Raw genomic sequence first — 15056 nt, 5'->3', positions numbered from 1 at the left:
TCACCTGCCTTCCCTCCAGCAGCTCACTCCGCACACCTGCTGCCTGTTTTCCTGATTGCCCCTCCCAGTCTATTTAAGCCCTGTCTTGTCTTTGTCTTGTGTCGGTCCATTAATGTTTGTTGATTCTGTCAGTTTAGTCCCTCTGTGTTTAACCAGTTTCTTGATCCCCAGATAATAATCTGCTTTTTGACCTTTTGGATTTTGACTCCCAGTTTGGATTACCTTGGTTTTTGGCTCACCTACAAAATAAAGGCTTTTTACCTAAAATCTTCATCCCTGCCTCCGTGTCATCCTGGGTACTGCATTTTGGGTCCACACCACCGTTTCGTGACACAAGTATTGGGATTGGGCCACTGAAGCTCAGCTCTAATCTGGCTCACATATAGTTCCTGAAACAGGAGAGCCTTATTTAATAAAAAATTAAATAAATAAAAAAGTGGTGAAAATTACTAATGGAACCGCTTTAGGGATATTCTTTTATAATATAAATGTTTTAATTAAACACCAATTTTATACAAACAATATTTTTGTCATATGCACACACTAATCACCACAAAGATGTAAGTTAAACCATGTTGAACAGATTCATTCATTATTCTTTATTAAGGAAAGCGTAGTTTCATTAATAGTGTTAGGGGGTGGGCTTCACGGGTTGAAAGTGTCATTTTTAATGAGAACTCTTGATAAAAAAACAAATACAGCATTCACTCCAACTCTCATTTTCAAGTATTGATGACTCGAATGAGGATCTTTTTTGTCAGTGACCTTTGACCTTGTCTTGATTATGGATAAGCTTGCGTGTGTTTATGCTGATTTGCTCTGTGTGCACACACACACACACGGAGGGATGTCCTCTGGTAGCCCCAAATGTGAGAAACATAAGACTGGATGTCTGGTTGTTAGCTCATCAATAATGGAGAGTACCCGCATGTCCAAGGCGAGAGGACCGGATTGTCTTACGGTGCTGTTGCTTTGTGACACGTGCAGGGACGCCTGACTTTAATTAACCTGGAAGACCTGATGGGGGTTTCTAGATGGTTGAATCTGAGCAGCAACATCAGAACAAAACGTAAGAAAATATTCACTCACATGCATACATCACCAACAAAAATATGAAAGTTCGGACTTCTGTTCACATTCAAATCAAAAGCTGGAGATGCTGAAGGGTTTGTCCTAGTGATGAAGAGTCTGTCAGGACGCCTTGGCAATAATAAGGATGCTCATGAGGAAGACCATGAAGAAGAAGATCCACATGAAGAAGCGATCCATCACCTTAGCCACCTTCTTCCACTCGGCCACCTTGACACACGTAGCTCTCTGCTCACGGAAGAAGTTAGTGATGTACTGGATGTTCTTCACCACCTGTAAGGCAGATGGAGAGAGTTAACTTGAGCTGTGAGGGCTGTAATGTGGGGAGGTGTGTGACATCACCTGTTTATGTTGGAGGCAGGGGCAGCAGCAGGGGCAGGATGGGACCTGAAACCTCTCTGAGGAGTAGAGATTCTGCTCCTTACGTCCTCCGTTTAGATGCTGGAAGTTGTGTGGGTCTGGAGGAGCCCGGTAAATCAGTTCGTCTCTCTGGATGTGGTGATAGCGCTGTGTGGCCTCTACCCTCACGTCACCCCTCTCCAGCCTGGAAGCATGGTTGTTCTGATTGTGGTAATGGTACCTGCTGTTGGCATTCCCATTCGCTTGGTTCCTGTAATGTTTGTTGTGATGGTTTCCGGCTAGACCGTTGCTGTACTTGTATGGGTCGCTGTCCTGATGGTAGAGTTCATTGTGGAGGCTGTCGTCATGGTAACATCCTTTGTCTCCCATGGGTTCCTCTGGGTACAAAGGGGTCCTTTTACTCTCAGGAGTGGTGCAGTTCTCTCCCACTTCATAGACAAAAAAGATCTTGGACATGTAGTCAATGATTAGCACCTTGGCCCACTGTGGGACCGGTTTAGCCTCAGCACCACAGAAATGGATGTTCATGATGAAGATGGTGAGGGATGTGGAGGCTGTGATCATGGTCATGGTGGCGATGTAGTACTTCCCTATAGGAGAGGAAGGTGAAATAGATTGATTAATTATGAATTATCTGTTTTGGACATCGTGTTTGTACATTAAGGCATGAAAAGGTTCAAGAAACCCAAAAAACAAGCAACCCAACATATTTGACAGCATGTTATTTAAAACCATGTTCCCTTAGTTTCCTTCTCTGCACCAGGAGAGATGGACTAACAGTTAAGAAGTAGTTTCACACGTTTCTGTTCACAGCTGCAATCTTGCAGGGCTTAAGGACACTACACTGTTGTAAACAAGGAAGTGTTGAGGCCTAGAATTTCTGGATGAAATGCAAAAAAAAAAAAGAAGTTTGTGATAGGAGCTGACTAAGGTTTTAAAAACATTTGCCAAGAATGAATAAAATATTTTCCAAATAATAATTCTAAATATTCTTTTCGGGGTACAAAAATGTTCAGATCTGTAACAGTTTCCAAAGATGGATTTGTACCAGTGATAGAATCTGCACAAACTTTAGATCTGTTGGAACATTGAGGAGATAAATCAGTTTATCTCCATTAAGGTGATGCGTTTAAAAAAAGATCATCCTTTACTCACTCAGACATTCATTTAAAACATAGATCAAAGGTAACAGATGCCTTTACAAAGTTAGAAGGTGATATACCAGAAATATGTCACAACAAAATAAAACAAACATCTTAATACCATGACATAATGCATCCATATGTATGTCCTTCGCCCTCTGGTGGACAATCTAAGTACTGAAGAAGGCAAATGCTAATTCTATGACATTTCCGATTTTATGCATCACAGTTTTTATAAGTATAGGCATTAACTCTGATCTAGTGGTAAATTAATAGTCAGCATCTTATCTGTTTCCTGTTTTAAAAAGGTTAGTTGTGTGATGAAAATCAGAATCCAAAGAAGAACCCAGACCTATGTAGGGCATGCTTTCTGCAGGAGGCATGCTCTCTGCCACCAGCAGCTGGAACACCGTGAGTGCCAGCAGCACCGTCACCCCCAGAGAGACCTTCTCCCCTGAGTCGGCCGGCAGGTAGAACCCCAGAGGAGCCAGGAAGGAGATGAGGAAACAGGGCAGGAGGAGGTTGAAGATGTAGAAAGAGGAGCGACGCTTCAGGTGCAGGGTGTAGGTGACCTCTGTGTAAGGGTCCGAGCAGCATCCGTACATCATAACATTCCTAAACGCAGGCATGCCGTGACACTCCCACTCCACGTTCTCCACAAAGTCAGACAGGTCTCCGGTCTCCATGGCCAGACTGATGTCCAGCTGTCAGGAGGACACACACACACACACACACACACATGCACAGGAAAAACAATGTGATTAAATAAAAGTGTTCAGAATAAGATAAGTCGAAAGCCAGCAGTCTTTAAAATGTTTGATGTCTAATCTGTACTCTTTTCTAACGTGTCCTCAGCTGTCTGAGTTCACATGGTCTACCTGGTTGCCGTTGTACGTCCAGGAGCCGAAGGTGAGATTGCACGACTGCCAGTCAAAGGGGAAGTAGGAGACATCCACCACACACGTGCTCTTTGTGATGGCTGGGGAGTCCCAAACTATCTCTCCATTATAACGCAGCTTCACGTTGGTGTTTGATGGTCCAGAGGACTCCTCGTCTGCTCTAAAGAAAGAATCCACACACCCAGTGAGATCCTGTCTTTATGTTTGTCTCGTGTGTTTGCAGCCTTGTGCTGTCTCTAGTCACTGACTTGTTGTAGAGGACAATGTCTGGCTTCCAAACCAGGTCACTGGGGATGTTGATCATCTCCAAGTCATCGTAGTCCTCTTTATTCCACTTCAGGTAGGCATCGTGCCAGACCTGCCTGATCCACAGGTAGGTGGTTAACACCTGGTTCCTCTCATCCTAAACACACACACACACACACACACACACACACATACACACACATACACACACACACACACACACATACACACACACACACACATTCAATAGAAAAAGAAACCTAATTTCTACAGAGAGTTTGTTTATCCTCTTGAGACTTGTGCCTTCACTTGATTTTTTATTTCATTTTTGTTTTTGTTTTTTCCTGTTGTTGTTCAGGGACACATATATTTCCTTTTTCTAATTTTAGATGGGGTAATTTTTTAATTCATAAACTACTAATTGGTCAAAATTAAGCTTTGTTTTTTGTGTGTTTATGTGGTCAAAATGATTCCACTTAACAGTAGTGGTGTGCATCTCTACCTGCCTCACGATTCGATCTGATTCCGATTATCTGCCTAACGATTCTATTTGAGTCTGAAATGCATCACGATTCTTCACACAAAAATTTTCATTACTCAGTAAAAGCAGTAGAATAGTTTTCAATTTCTTTTTGATTTCGAAATCCCTGAAAAACAGAACATTCATCTATTCACTATAGTGAGCAATAATGTTTAAAGTGTGCTGCCTATAATGACTTAAATAATATAAGAAATAATGTTTGCGGTAGAACAGCTTTAAGATAGAATATTACTGAACTTAAAAATAGTAAACCAATACTGTGTTAAGTGATTCTTTCACATCCAGGATCCCAAAACAGAAATTAGCCCAGACATCCGATTTAAATATAACGGGTACATCTTTGATTACTGGTAATGTTGGCCCTGTATCCCTGTCCAATTGCTTCTAGGACAACGCAGTGCGCATGCCATTGCAACTCTGCCCCCAGAAGTAATACCTCAAAACTTTATTGTCCTCGCATAGACATAGACCAGGGGTCGGCAACCTGTTCCCATCAAAGAGCCATTATTACCCGTTTCCCACAGTAAAGAAAACACCGCAGCAGCCGCGGCGTTGTGGGCGGGGCCTACCCTCAGACAGCAGCCGGTACCGGTCGCTCGTGTACGTCAAAGTTATCTTTCATAAGACGATAATCAATAAAATGATTTATATAAAGTGGATCCAGAAGTTGTAGCCCGTCTCTGCCTACAATATTTTGATATTTTTCACCCTGTTGGTGGTTTTACTGAGCAGGTGCCACTTTTGTCATACGTTTCTTTTTAAAACATGTTTAGACTGTTCAGAATACTAATCCAGGCTCTGTCACGTTTGATTGTTGTAATTAAACTTTGTAGGTGGGGAAGGTCAGAAAAGGATCCGATCATTTTGTTTTTCCCTCATTTACAGTGACGGAGATAATGGCGCGGTGCGCCTGGCTCTGGTGTTAATCAAGTTAAATTTAACTATTTTCACAAGAAAACAGAACAGTTAAAAGCAGGGCTTGTGTTGTGTTGACCGGATAGTTCCCGTTTTTGACTATTTATTTTGACGGAGAAAGAATAGAAAGAATTACCCCAACGCATGCAGACGAACTGACACTTTATTTGTTTCGCACATCGCAGATGTAGCTAAATCACTTAAGAAAAGATTCCCATCTGAGCATCTGAGCTGGACACTGAGCTCAGCGCAGCTCACTGTCAGCATGTACGTACGGCGCACAGTGAGCTGAAGATGTGGAGAGGGGCTTTGAGCACGTCGCAGAACCAGAGCGCATGCGGGAAGATTCCTCTGACTGAAGCGAGACTTGTCACTTAGAAAATGTTCCCTGATCATGAAACTTTGGCTGAATAGCGCTTGTTCCTGTCTCCAATGTGGCGACACATCCAGGAGCCGTCTGAGGAGAATCCCAGAATCTCACATCCTCGTCAGCTCAGAAAGCGCCTATGATTACGCACAAGTGTGACGCGTCAACCCGGTCGCACTTTAGACCGGGTTGGACCTGTTCAGGTTTACGCAGACAATCTTTACATAGAATTAGCTTACAGATGTAAAATTAATGCAGTAAAATATAAAGCATTTTATTTAAATATCCATTCATTATTTTACAAGCACAGAGAGCCGCATCAGATGGATGGAAGAGCCGCATGCGGCTCCAGAGCCGCGGATTGCCGACCCCCGAATAGGGAGAGAATCTCATTATGTCACGTTGCTGCATCGATGCGGAATCATGCACGGCTGAATCGCGATGCTTCTTAGAATCGATCATTTTTCCCACATCTACTTAACAGGGAAAAGGACTCTGAAAGCTAAATATGTTGATGCCTTCTTAGATGGTGACTGTTCGGCTGACACATTTAAGTTTATGTTTATGTTTATTCTTTTAGCAGATGCTTTTATCCAAAGCAACTTACACTTTTACTCTGTCATTTACACCAGGTTAACAAGTTTCTGTTCTTGTGGCAAGAGATCATATTTTCCATGATAATTCTGGTAAAGATGTGCAGTTCTTTTATTGAACTGGTTTTAAATTGAGACGACTCATTAGGTTTCAGGACTCACAAACATTAGGATCACAGACCTGCATGGGGCCAAATATTTTCTTTTTTTAAAATGTAAAGAAAATAAAGATCCAGTTTTAAACACAAAAAGTTTGTGCGAAATTAAGTCACACACACACAGTGTGTGTGTGTGTGTGTGTGTGTGTGTGTGTGTGTGTGTGTGTGTGTGTGTGTGTGTGTGTGTGTGTGTGTGTGTGTGTGTGTGTGTGTGTGTGTGTGTGTGCACAGCTCCTTAAGCCTATACGTGGTTTTGTTTTGGCTCTCAGGTCTGAGGTTTTGTCTCTACTAACCATGTCTTTGATCTGCGACAGCGTGATCTGCAGGGAGACGTTCAAGGACTTGTCTGTGTCCTCCACAGGTCTCAGAGCATTGGAGTAGTTCTCCATCAGGTCATTCAGAAGCTTGTGAGCGTACAGACCCTGAGCACACTGGGACACTGTGGGGACAGGAGGGAAACGGTGGGGCACACACACACACACACACACACACACACACATTAAACTATCAAACGTTTCTTATATCTTAAACATCAAGAAACAAAGAAGCAACCAGAATAAAAGTGACTAGCAGACATTTGAAGAAGACCTGATGATGCAGCTTAGATAATAAACTTGTCCATCATGCAGAACTAACCTCTCACCAGAAGCATTATCCAAACCATCAGCGCTGCCCACCTCATTTTTTGCTCCTCAGCAACCGTGCAATCAATAATTTAACTAAGCAGTTGCTGTGGTGGCCCGGGTCCAGAGCCTGAGCATCACCCGATTCTGATCTGTGTCGTGCCGAGCTGAGGCAGAGCGTGGAGACACCACAGAAGAGTCTTCAACATCCTGTCAGGAGCCCTGAATGCTTCACTAGCTGTTAGTCACACGCCTGTGTGTGTGTGTGTGTGTGTGTGTGTGTGTGTGTGTGTGTGTGTGTGTGTGTGTGTGTGTGTGTGTGTGTGTGTGTGTGTGTGTGTGTGTGTGTGTGTGTGTGTGTGTGTGTGTTGCGTTGCTCTGGAACAAGACCTGACGATATATCTCACACACACACACACACACACACACACACACACAGAGGTATACTGCTGTATCACTTTGCACAATGACACCGGGTGAAATGTGACGCCTAAAGTTCTCTCCACTTGTGTACACGACCACGACGGCCTGTACAACACACCCAAACACACACACATTACTGCATTACACAGCTAGTGACATGTGGCAGTCGCTCAGGTGTCAGGTCACCCAGCATAGAGGAATTTACACATCGTGTTTGTGAAAAATCATATCCGACCCATGATCAGGTCGGTAAAATGAGCCGTGGACGTGAAGAGAGTCAGACTGTTTGCAGATCAGATCGGCGATAAGAGCGGGTTTAGCTTTCTTTCTACACAGCTACAAGAGGAAGCAGCAACCCATTGATTTTACATCTATCTCTGAGACTGAGACCCTCGAAAGATCGTAGTATCTTTATTCATGTGATTTATCTGATTATTTTTGTCTGTCAGGAATTGCTTTGTCTTTTTTTCATCCCCAATAAAAATGCTTATTGTCAGCTGCTGCCTTACATGCCTAAGATCTGATCTCCTAGCGCTCTGACTACGTGATGTGAAGGACTCTCAGTTCCTATCACATCAATATTTAGCTTAATGTCTGATAATGTAATGTATCCAGTGGTTCATTTAATAATTTTCAAAAAATCAGACACACAAATACATGAAAGCAAGGACTTTGTCTCCTGTCATTCTCCTTCTGGCAGCAGGTGGAAGTTCTAAGTAAACAGCAAAAAAGTGACAACCAGTAAAATGTAGTGAACACAAAGAGAAAGCCTCCATTTGTCTAAAGTAGCTGCAGGGGGAAACTGCTGAACTCATCGTACATCAGAAGAACGTGAGCAGTGAGACAAGCGAAGACGGCAGAAAAGAGCACAGTTCTGTGCATTTCACAACCTGCTTGCATCCTTTGGTAAACTTTGCTTTAGCCCTTTATGGTCACACACCTGCTTCCACTGCTGCATGTCTGTACTTTTTACTGCCAGTGGATGTTGTTCAGAATAAACTTTGGGATTTGTTAAAACAGGACTAATTGTTCATGTTTCTCCTTAAACTAAGATTTTATGATTTAATTGATTTGCAGAGGAGCGATGCTCTGTTTTTAGATCTGTTTAGCACAATTTGCAGTAATTTGCATGATTTGAAATGTATTTATTACACAAATATTGTAATAATATGAGTGTGAACTTTTTGTCTCACTTCTTCTCTTTTTATATATATATTATTTACAAATACTTTTCAAATTAAATTCCAGGCAGATCAAAATGTCATCATAGGATTGCTCCAAAGAAAGCAATTACTATTGCTATTACCAAGCAATCCACAGACTGGTACCAGTCTTTGACCCAGTGACTGGAGGTCTCATACCACAGACCAATTCCTGGTCTTCAGAGGCGACATTCTTGCAAGCTGTAGATCAGGGCTATTCAATTCCGGGCCTCGGGGGCCGGTATTCAGCACGTTTTGGTTTTAAACTTGTTTTAACACCAGATTTCAATCAGCAGGTGATTAACAGACTTCTGAAGAGCCTGATGAGCTGCAGCCCAGGTGATTCAACAACTGAATCAAGTGTGTTGGAGCAGAGAAACCACTAAAACATGCTGGATACCGGATACCAGAATTGAATAGCCCTGCTATAGATACTTTCCTGTTCCAAGACGCCTGATTTAAAGACCGAATCATTAAAGTTCTGCATAAATTTCAGGACATACTGAGGAGGAAATTCAATAAAAATCTAGATTTTGTTTCACTTCACCAATTTATATGATTTCAGATGAACCATCCCAGTAGTAATAAAAATAAAGCAGTGTGTGCTTCAGGTTAGAGTAAATAAATCATTTTAGTCTCTGAGGAGAATCAGAAATGTTACTGACTAGAAGCTGCGTTGTGTTAATGCATCACTCAGTTTCTGTGGTACTGAACTCACACAGGACAGGTGTTTCCTGTGTTTGTGTGTGTGTGTGTGTGTGTGTGTGTGTGTGTGTGTGTGTGTGTGTGTGTGTGTGTGTGTGTGTGTGTGTGTGTGTGTGTGTGTGTGTGTGTGTGTGTGTGTGTTTGTGCGTTTGCATGCGTGTGTGTGTGAGCTCAACACAGTCATGTAGTCATTTTCATTCATTCATTGAAGTATAAAATCTCCATAATTATGTTTCATAACACTCAGAGATATGGTTACATGAATTCTTGGGGGAAAAGTAAAACATTCATAATACTTTATATCTTTTTTGTTTGTTTTGCCTGATCAACGGGAATAATTAAAGCCTTCTCACTGATTTCAGATTGAATGAAGTAAAATTCAACTTAAATATTTATTTAGAGGCTTTTTACAAAATCAGGTTGTTTTCACTCTTCGTGTGATGGCTCAACAGCTTGTTAAGACACATAAGGGGATATTTGATGAAAAACACACTAATTATGTACAGTATTGTAAAAATGTAATTACACTGCAAAACAAAACCAAGTGTTAAAGGCAGAATATATAAATTAATGGTTGTGAAGTGTATGATTCACAAAAGTTCATTCAGCTCACTACATACAGCCAGGCGCTAACCGCTGAGCAGATTGCACAAATAATTTAAATTCCAGCACAAGCGCCCAAAAACATGAAGTAAAAGAACAACAAATGTCATTACATCTACTCATAAATATTAAGTTGCAGCATTTTTTCCTGTGAAAAGTAAACAGTAGACACAAAAGTGTACCGAAACAAACATTCTTATAATATTGAAATCCAATATCGCTGCATTAGCTTTTCTGTGAATAAATAAAGAAACTGGAAGGTTTAACTTCAATTAGTTCAAGAAAATAAAACTATTTTCTGTTTTTTTTTCTAAAATAAAATGTTTACATGATTTTCATAAGTAAATAATGCACTAAATCCAGCTTGTTTTATCTCACTTTTTGTTTTCTATTTTTTATTTAAAATAAGACTTTACATTTTTAATAGAAATACTCGATGTTTTCTGGTAAGTAAGGTGTAGAAACGGGAGTCTGAAAGGGATTGTATGTATAATAAATTAGATGAAAAACAAAGAATGCACAGATTTTTGTGAAACACACTGACCTAGAACAGATTACGTTTTAATACAAATTTTCTTACAGTTTTTAAAGGATGTACTCCAAAGTTAATCAAAAGTTTTCAAGTTAACCTTTCTCTTTCATTTATTTGTTCCTAACTTTATTGATATCTGTAAAAATGAAAACATTTAGAATGTCATTAACTTTATGAATACAACCCATGTACAAAGTATTTTGGTAAAACTGCATGAACATGTATTTAAATTACAAGGCTGTAGGATTTTTTTTATGTTTGCTTTGGTTTGTCGTAACATCAGGATTCAAACATAAACTGTTTTAAAGGGTCTCAGGTTTATCTGGGATCATTGTATCAAAAAATCCAAAGAACGTCCACTTCTTTACGCTGGAACAAAAAAATCAGTTAGGTGTATTTTTTTATTATTATGTGCTTGGGTTTCGTGTGTTTGGTGTTGAAGTGAAATAAGTGGAACCCGGTCTGGCTGCTTGCATGCCTCCATGTCCGACTGAGTCTGAAAAGGACACCAAGATGCAAAATCGATGAAAACCGAACAAAGTCAAAGGTCAAAAGATTTTGCACTGGTTGATGCCGAACATGCGTCTCCTTTCTTGTTTCTTGTGTTTGTTAAAAACTGTCCGCACCGCGTGTTCAAACACCTGCTGCACGCCGCGGTTACTCAAAGATGAGCACTCCAGGTAGCCCTTGGCGTGCACTTCGTGAGCCACGCGCTTCCCCTCAACCGGCGTGATGCAGCTACCTCGATGAACTCCCATCTCCCTAAGGTCCGTCTGCGTGGCCACCACCAGCACCGGCACCTTGGGTAGGTTTTCTCTCACCTCAGCAATCCACTTGCGCTGAATGTTGGCTAGGGAGTTCGGGTTAGCCACAGAGTAACAGATGAGGACGACGTCAGCGTGTTGATACGATCTGGGTCGGATCTGCCTTAAGTTTTCGTTGCCCGCCGTGTCCCACAGGCCGAGGCTGATCTGGACCCCATCCATGAACACCTCCACTCCTGTGTTATCAAACACTGTGGGCTTGTAGGAGTCTGGGAAGGTCTCCGAGGTGAAGCGGACCAGCAGGGCCGTCTTACCCACCGCACTGTCTCCAACCAAGACACATTTCACAGACAAATCCGTCATCCCATTCATGTTTGCTGGTTATTATCTCCGTCTGTGTGGGATTCTTGGTAGAATGCCTGTAGCTAAGGCTGGGTTTAGATCTGATTCATGGAAACTCCATCAGTGGAAGAGCTCCTCTGCAGAATGACCTCAGTTAATCAAATACCGATAGATCTGGTGTGACTCGGTTCCCCAGCAAAGGAAGTTATCTCCTGGGTCTTTAGGCCATATCGACGCGTCTCACGTCCACTCGGTCTCTGCAGCAGGTTCGACTCGAGCACTTCTCCTCAAATCATCACTCGACCCAATCAGAAGGCTAACTGGAGAAGACAAGAGAAGGGAGGATACCGTAGGTTAGCCACATCCACAGTTTATAGATCTTTCATTTATTTGCCTACAGTTTCTGCTGACATCTGTCAGACTGGACCCAGTCAACAAGGCCAGATAGCAGCAGCTTATTTCCTGGATAAAAACACTCATCTGTAGCAATGGTTGGAATACGGAAGTAAACGTTATGCATGGTTGGGCGTGACCCAGAATTCACAGCTTGATCCTGAAGTTTTAAGACATGTGCTCTAGAAAAAAACATCCATCTGAACCAAGCTGCCATCCACCAGTCTGTAGCTCTTTCATTTTAATACCAGACATTTTGATCCTGTAGTTTAGTATCAAGCACGACAGCTGATTTCAAATTATGTGTCAGTTTGAGTCAGAGATGCAAATATTTCTTTTTTCATGGTTAACTAAAGATTTACTGATGATTTCTGATGATTTCTGAGTTTTCATGGGCGGTTTTGGAGTATTTATCTAAAGCATAAGGAGAAATAACCTCAAAACAATCCACCATGACATCTGGATGGAAAGATCATGTCGATGCGACGCATTCATCATTGGGTTTTCCACCATTCACCTCAGTGATCTTACAAGAATATGTCTATTTGGATATTTTACAGAAAAGACTAAACCTTATTACAACAATTAAACTTTTTCAACCTATTAAAACAGCTCATTTTCTGATTTATAATCAACTTTTTTGAAAAATGTAATAAAATATATAATCCATAAAGAAATGTGTTGCAATCAAGACAAATTACAAACCTGATCTGAGAATAAAGGCGACAGAGAGAAGATGTGTAGGGCCTACCTTGTCAGTTAGTCCAATCTCTCACAGACGGATGTCGGCTGATGCCTCTGAACCTTCACCCAACTGCGAAGTCAGACCAGAAAAACGACTCATTAAACTTTAGTCAGCACAACTCTGGTAGTCAGGTCAGGTCATGGAAGATTAGGACGACACGGATAGATAGGGATAAATGTTCTGGATCCTTCTGAACAGTTTGGGCGGTGGGTGAAGGAGGGAAGTCAGAAAGTGAGAGAGAGAGAGGTAAAAAGCATCCGCTTGTTGGAGTGTGGAGAAGTGACTGAAGCGCTTACCTCCCCCTCAGCAGCTGTACTTGATTTTTATCTCTCTTCTGACAAATTTTCTCATTCTGCTTTTTACTGCAGGTGCACACCACGGACTGACTACACTAATAACCTCCTCTTCAATAGAAGCTGATATTATTATAGTAGATGATGTCGAAGGGAGAAAAAAAACTACCATTTAAGTTAAACGATCAAAACAAATATCGATGGATGGCAATTATCCTTTTGGCTGCAGCTCAGCTGACCTGTGTGAACTGAACAGGAAGTCCGATTGTGTTCCAGCCAACCTTTTTTGGTGAAACACAAAAGAAAAATAATGTTATTTTTATTCAATTCAATGGAGTTTATTTATGTAGCGCCAATTCACAACAAGTCATCTCAAGTTGTTTTCCAAAGCAAAAAGTACAATTGATGGTATTAAACAGTATACCAAGTTCTGTTCATCATTCTAGCTGGTTAAAAGTTTTCTATCTATGGGAACCCAGCATCGTGTCACTGACTTGTTACATCAGTGACTTTACAGCAATCCTCATACCAAGCAAGCATGTAGTGACAGTGGAGAGGAAAATTCCCTTTAACTAGGAGAAACCTCCAGAGGATCCTGGCTCAGTATAAGCAGCCATCTGCTACGACTCAAGGCTGACTTATACTTCGCCGTCTGCGTCGGTACGGAGACACGCAACAGCACTGTACGTTGGCGCGAGGACTCTCCGACAGGCACACAGAGAGTGATGGAAACATGCCCAAACTTTTAACTATCCGTCCAAAGTGACCGAGATCACATGCTTGTTATTAGACAGGACACTGCTTCCTTTAAATTCGTCAACAGCACTGCCACTGCCCCATCAAAAAGTAAAAGGACATTTAGCAGCAAACACAGAACAGGTTAAAAAACACCTTGTGGAAAAATCCTAAAACATTTATGTTAATTCAACCATGACTGAGGGCGAACAAAGATAGGCAGCTAATGCCAAACCCAAAAACTAGCCAAACCCTTGCAAATTTTCTTCTTAATTTAGAAAAAAAATTGTATTTCTTCTAAAATGAGAACAAATCTTTAAATATTTAAGAGAAAAAACATCACTGACTTACAGTAATGCAATAAAACTGCATGAAATTCAGACTATGAGGAGGACCATGAGATATTTGACAATATTGATAGCATCAGCTTCACAACCATTACATAGACATTGTCCAAACACGGAGTGCGGATGAAGCAGCTCTGCACTGTTCCTTTTGATAGGAACAGTGACAGTCATGGAGCTACGATGACTATATGTCCAGAAATAGCGTAATTCTTTTCTCAACCCCATAGAGAAGTTCTTTTATGCATGGAGGTGGAAGGTTTACGACCATCAGCCACATGACCACATGTCCCTGCTGGAAGCTATGGATGCTGGCTGCATGGTTGATTGCCAAGGGTGGATCCAACATAGCAAGCAGTGTTATCCCAGGTGCATTGCTTTGGATGATGTCAGGTGCGATGTTGATGAAAACATGTGGCCTAACCCAGAAGATCACAGAGATTAGCTACAGTAATTTTGTGTGTTTTGCCTCCTTTCTATCTGGGCTTTGTGCTGTTAATTTTTTTTGTTTGGTTTTTTGTTCAGAATGCTCTTGTTTGTTTCATTGATATTTTGTTCACTACAAGCAATAATGCTGACATTTTTCTGTTTTCATACTGTAAACATAATTCCTGCTGTACTTCACGAAATAAACAGTAAACAAAAACAAAAAAAAAAAACAGAAAAGGAATTAGCTTGTTACTGGAATGCTTTGAAATGTGCGTGTATGGACATACGGTTCACAACCAGTGAATATAGTGTAAAACCATGGATTGCATGTTTTGCATGCAAATATCTCTGAAACTGAAACATAAAACTCTACGCAGTTTTTCTAATGTCAACAATTGCCAGTATTTTGAAATCTGCTGTACTTTGATTGGCTGAATATATCTTGTGAAGTGAAAACGAGTTCTACTTTTGGACAGAATAATTTCACTTTACAGATGTCCAGTTTTTGGGTGAAGGTAGTGTGTGCAGAGAAAGATATGTTCTGTTTTGAAATGAAGAGTTAGTTTATGTTTATCAAGATGTGTTTTTGGGAAGGCAGTTCTCCATTTGGCCA

At 41.2% G+C, this 15056-nt stretch overlaps 2 protein-coding genes across 2 annotated transcripts; both read right to left on the bottom strand.

Moving 5' to 3' along the window:
• Positions 1–547: 547 nt before the first annotated feature.
• chrna9a (cholinergic receptor, nicotinic, alpha 9a) lies at positions 548–7302 on the bottom strand. The gene is made up of 7 exons (XM_054751533.2): positions 6947–7302; positions 6604–6749; positions 3739–3893; positions 3470–3650; positions 2944–3295; positions 1432–2039; positions 548–1362 (listed from the first exon to the last, which is right to left on the bottom strand). The coding sequence occupies exons 1-7, from the start codon at positions 6990–6992 to the stop codon at positions 1192–1194; spliced, it is 1659 nt and encodes a 552-aa protein (XP_054607508.1). The 5' UTR covers positions 6993–7302; the 3' UTR covers positions 548–1191.
• A 1995-nt stretch (positions 7303–9297) lies between these two features.
• rhoh (ras homolog family member H) lies at positions 9298–12928 on the bottom strand. The gene is made up of 2 exons (XM_015954133.3): positions 12649–12928; positions 9298–11824 (listed from the first exon to the last, which is right to left on the bottom strand). Exon 2 carries the CDS (start codon positions 11532–11534, stop codon positions 10947–10949), a length of 588 nt encoding a protein of 195 aa, XP_015809619.1. The 5' UTR covers positions 11535–11824; positions 12649–12928; the 3' UTR covers positions 9298–10946.
• Positions 12929–15056: the final 2128 nt, after the last annotated feature.

The sequence above is a fragment of the Nothobranchius furzeri genome, chromosome 7, assembly GCF_043380555.1.
Source record: "Nothobranchius furzeri strain GRZ-AD chromosome 7, NfurGRZ-RIMD1, whole genome shotgun sequence".
NCBI classification, from domain to species: domain Eukaryota; kingdom Metazoa; phylum Chordata; class Actinopteri; order Cyprinodontiformes; family Nothobranchiidae; genus Nothobranchius; species Nothobranchius furzeri.
Note: the sequence above shows the minus strand (reverse complement) of the source record. Positions and strands in the feature narration are given on the sequence as shown.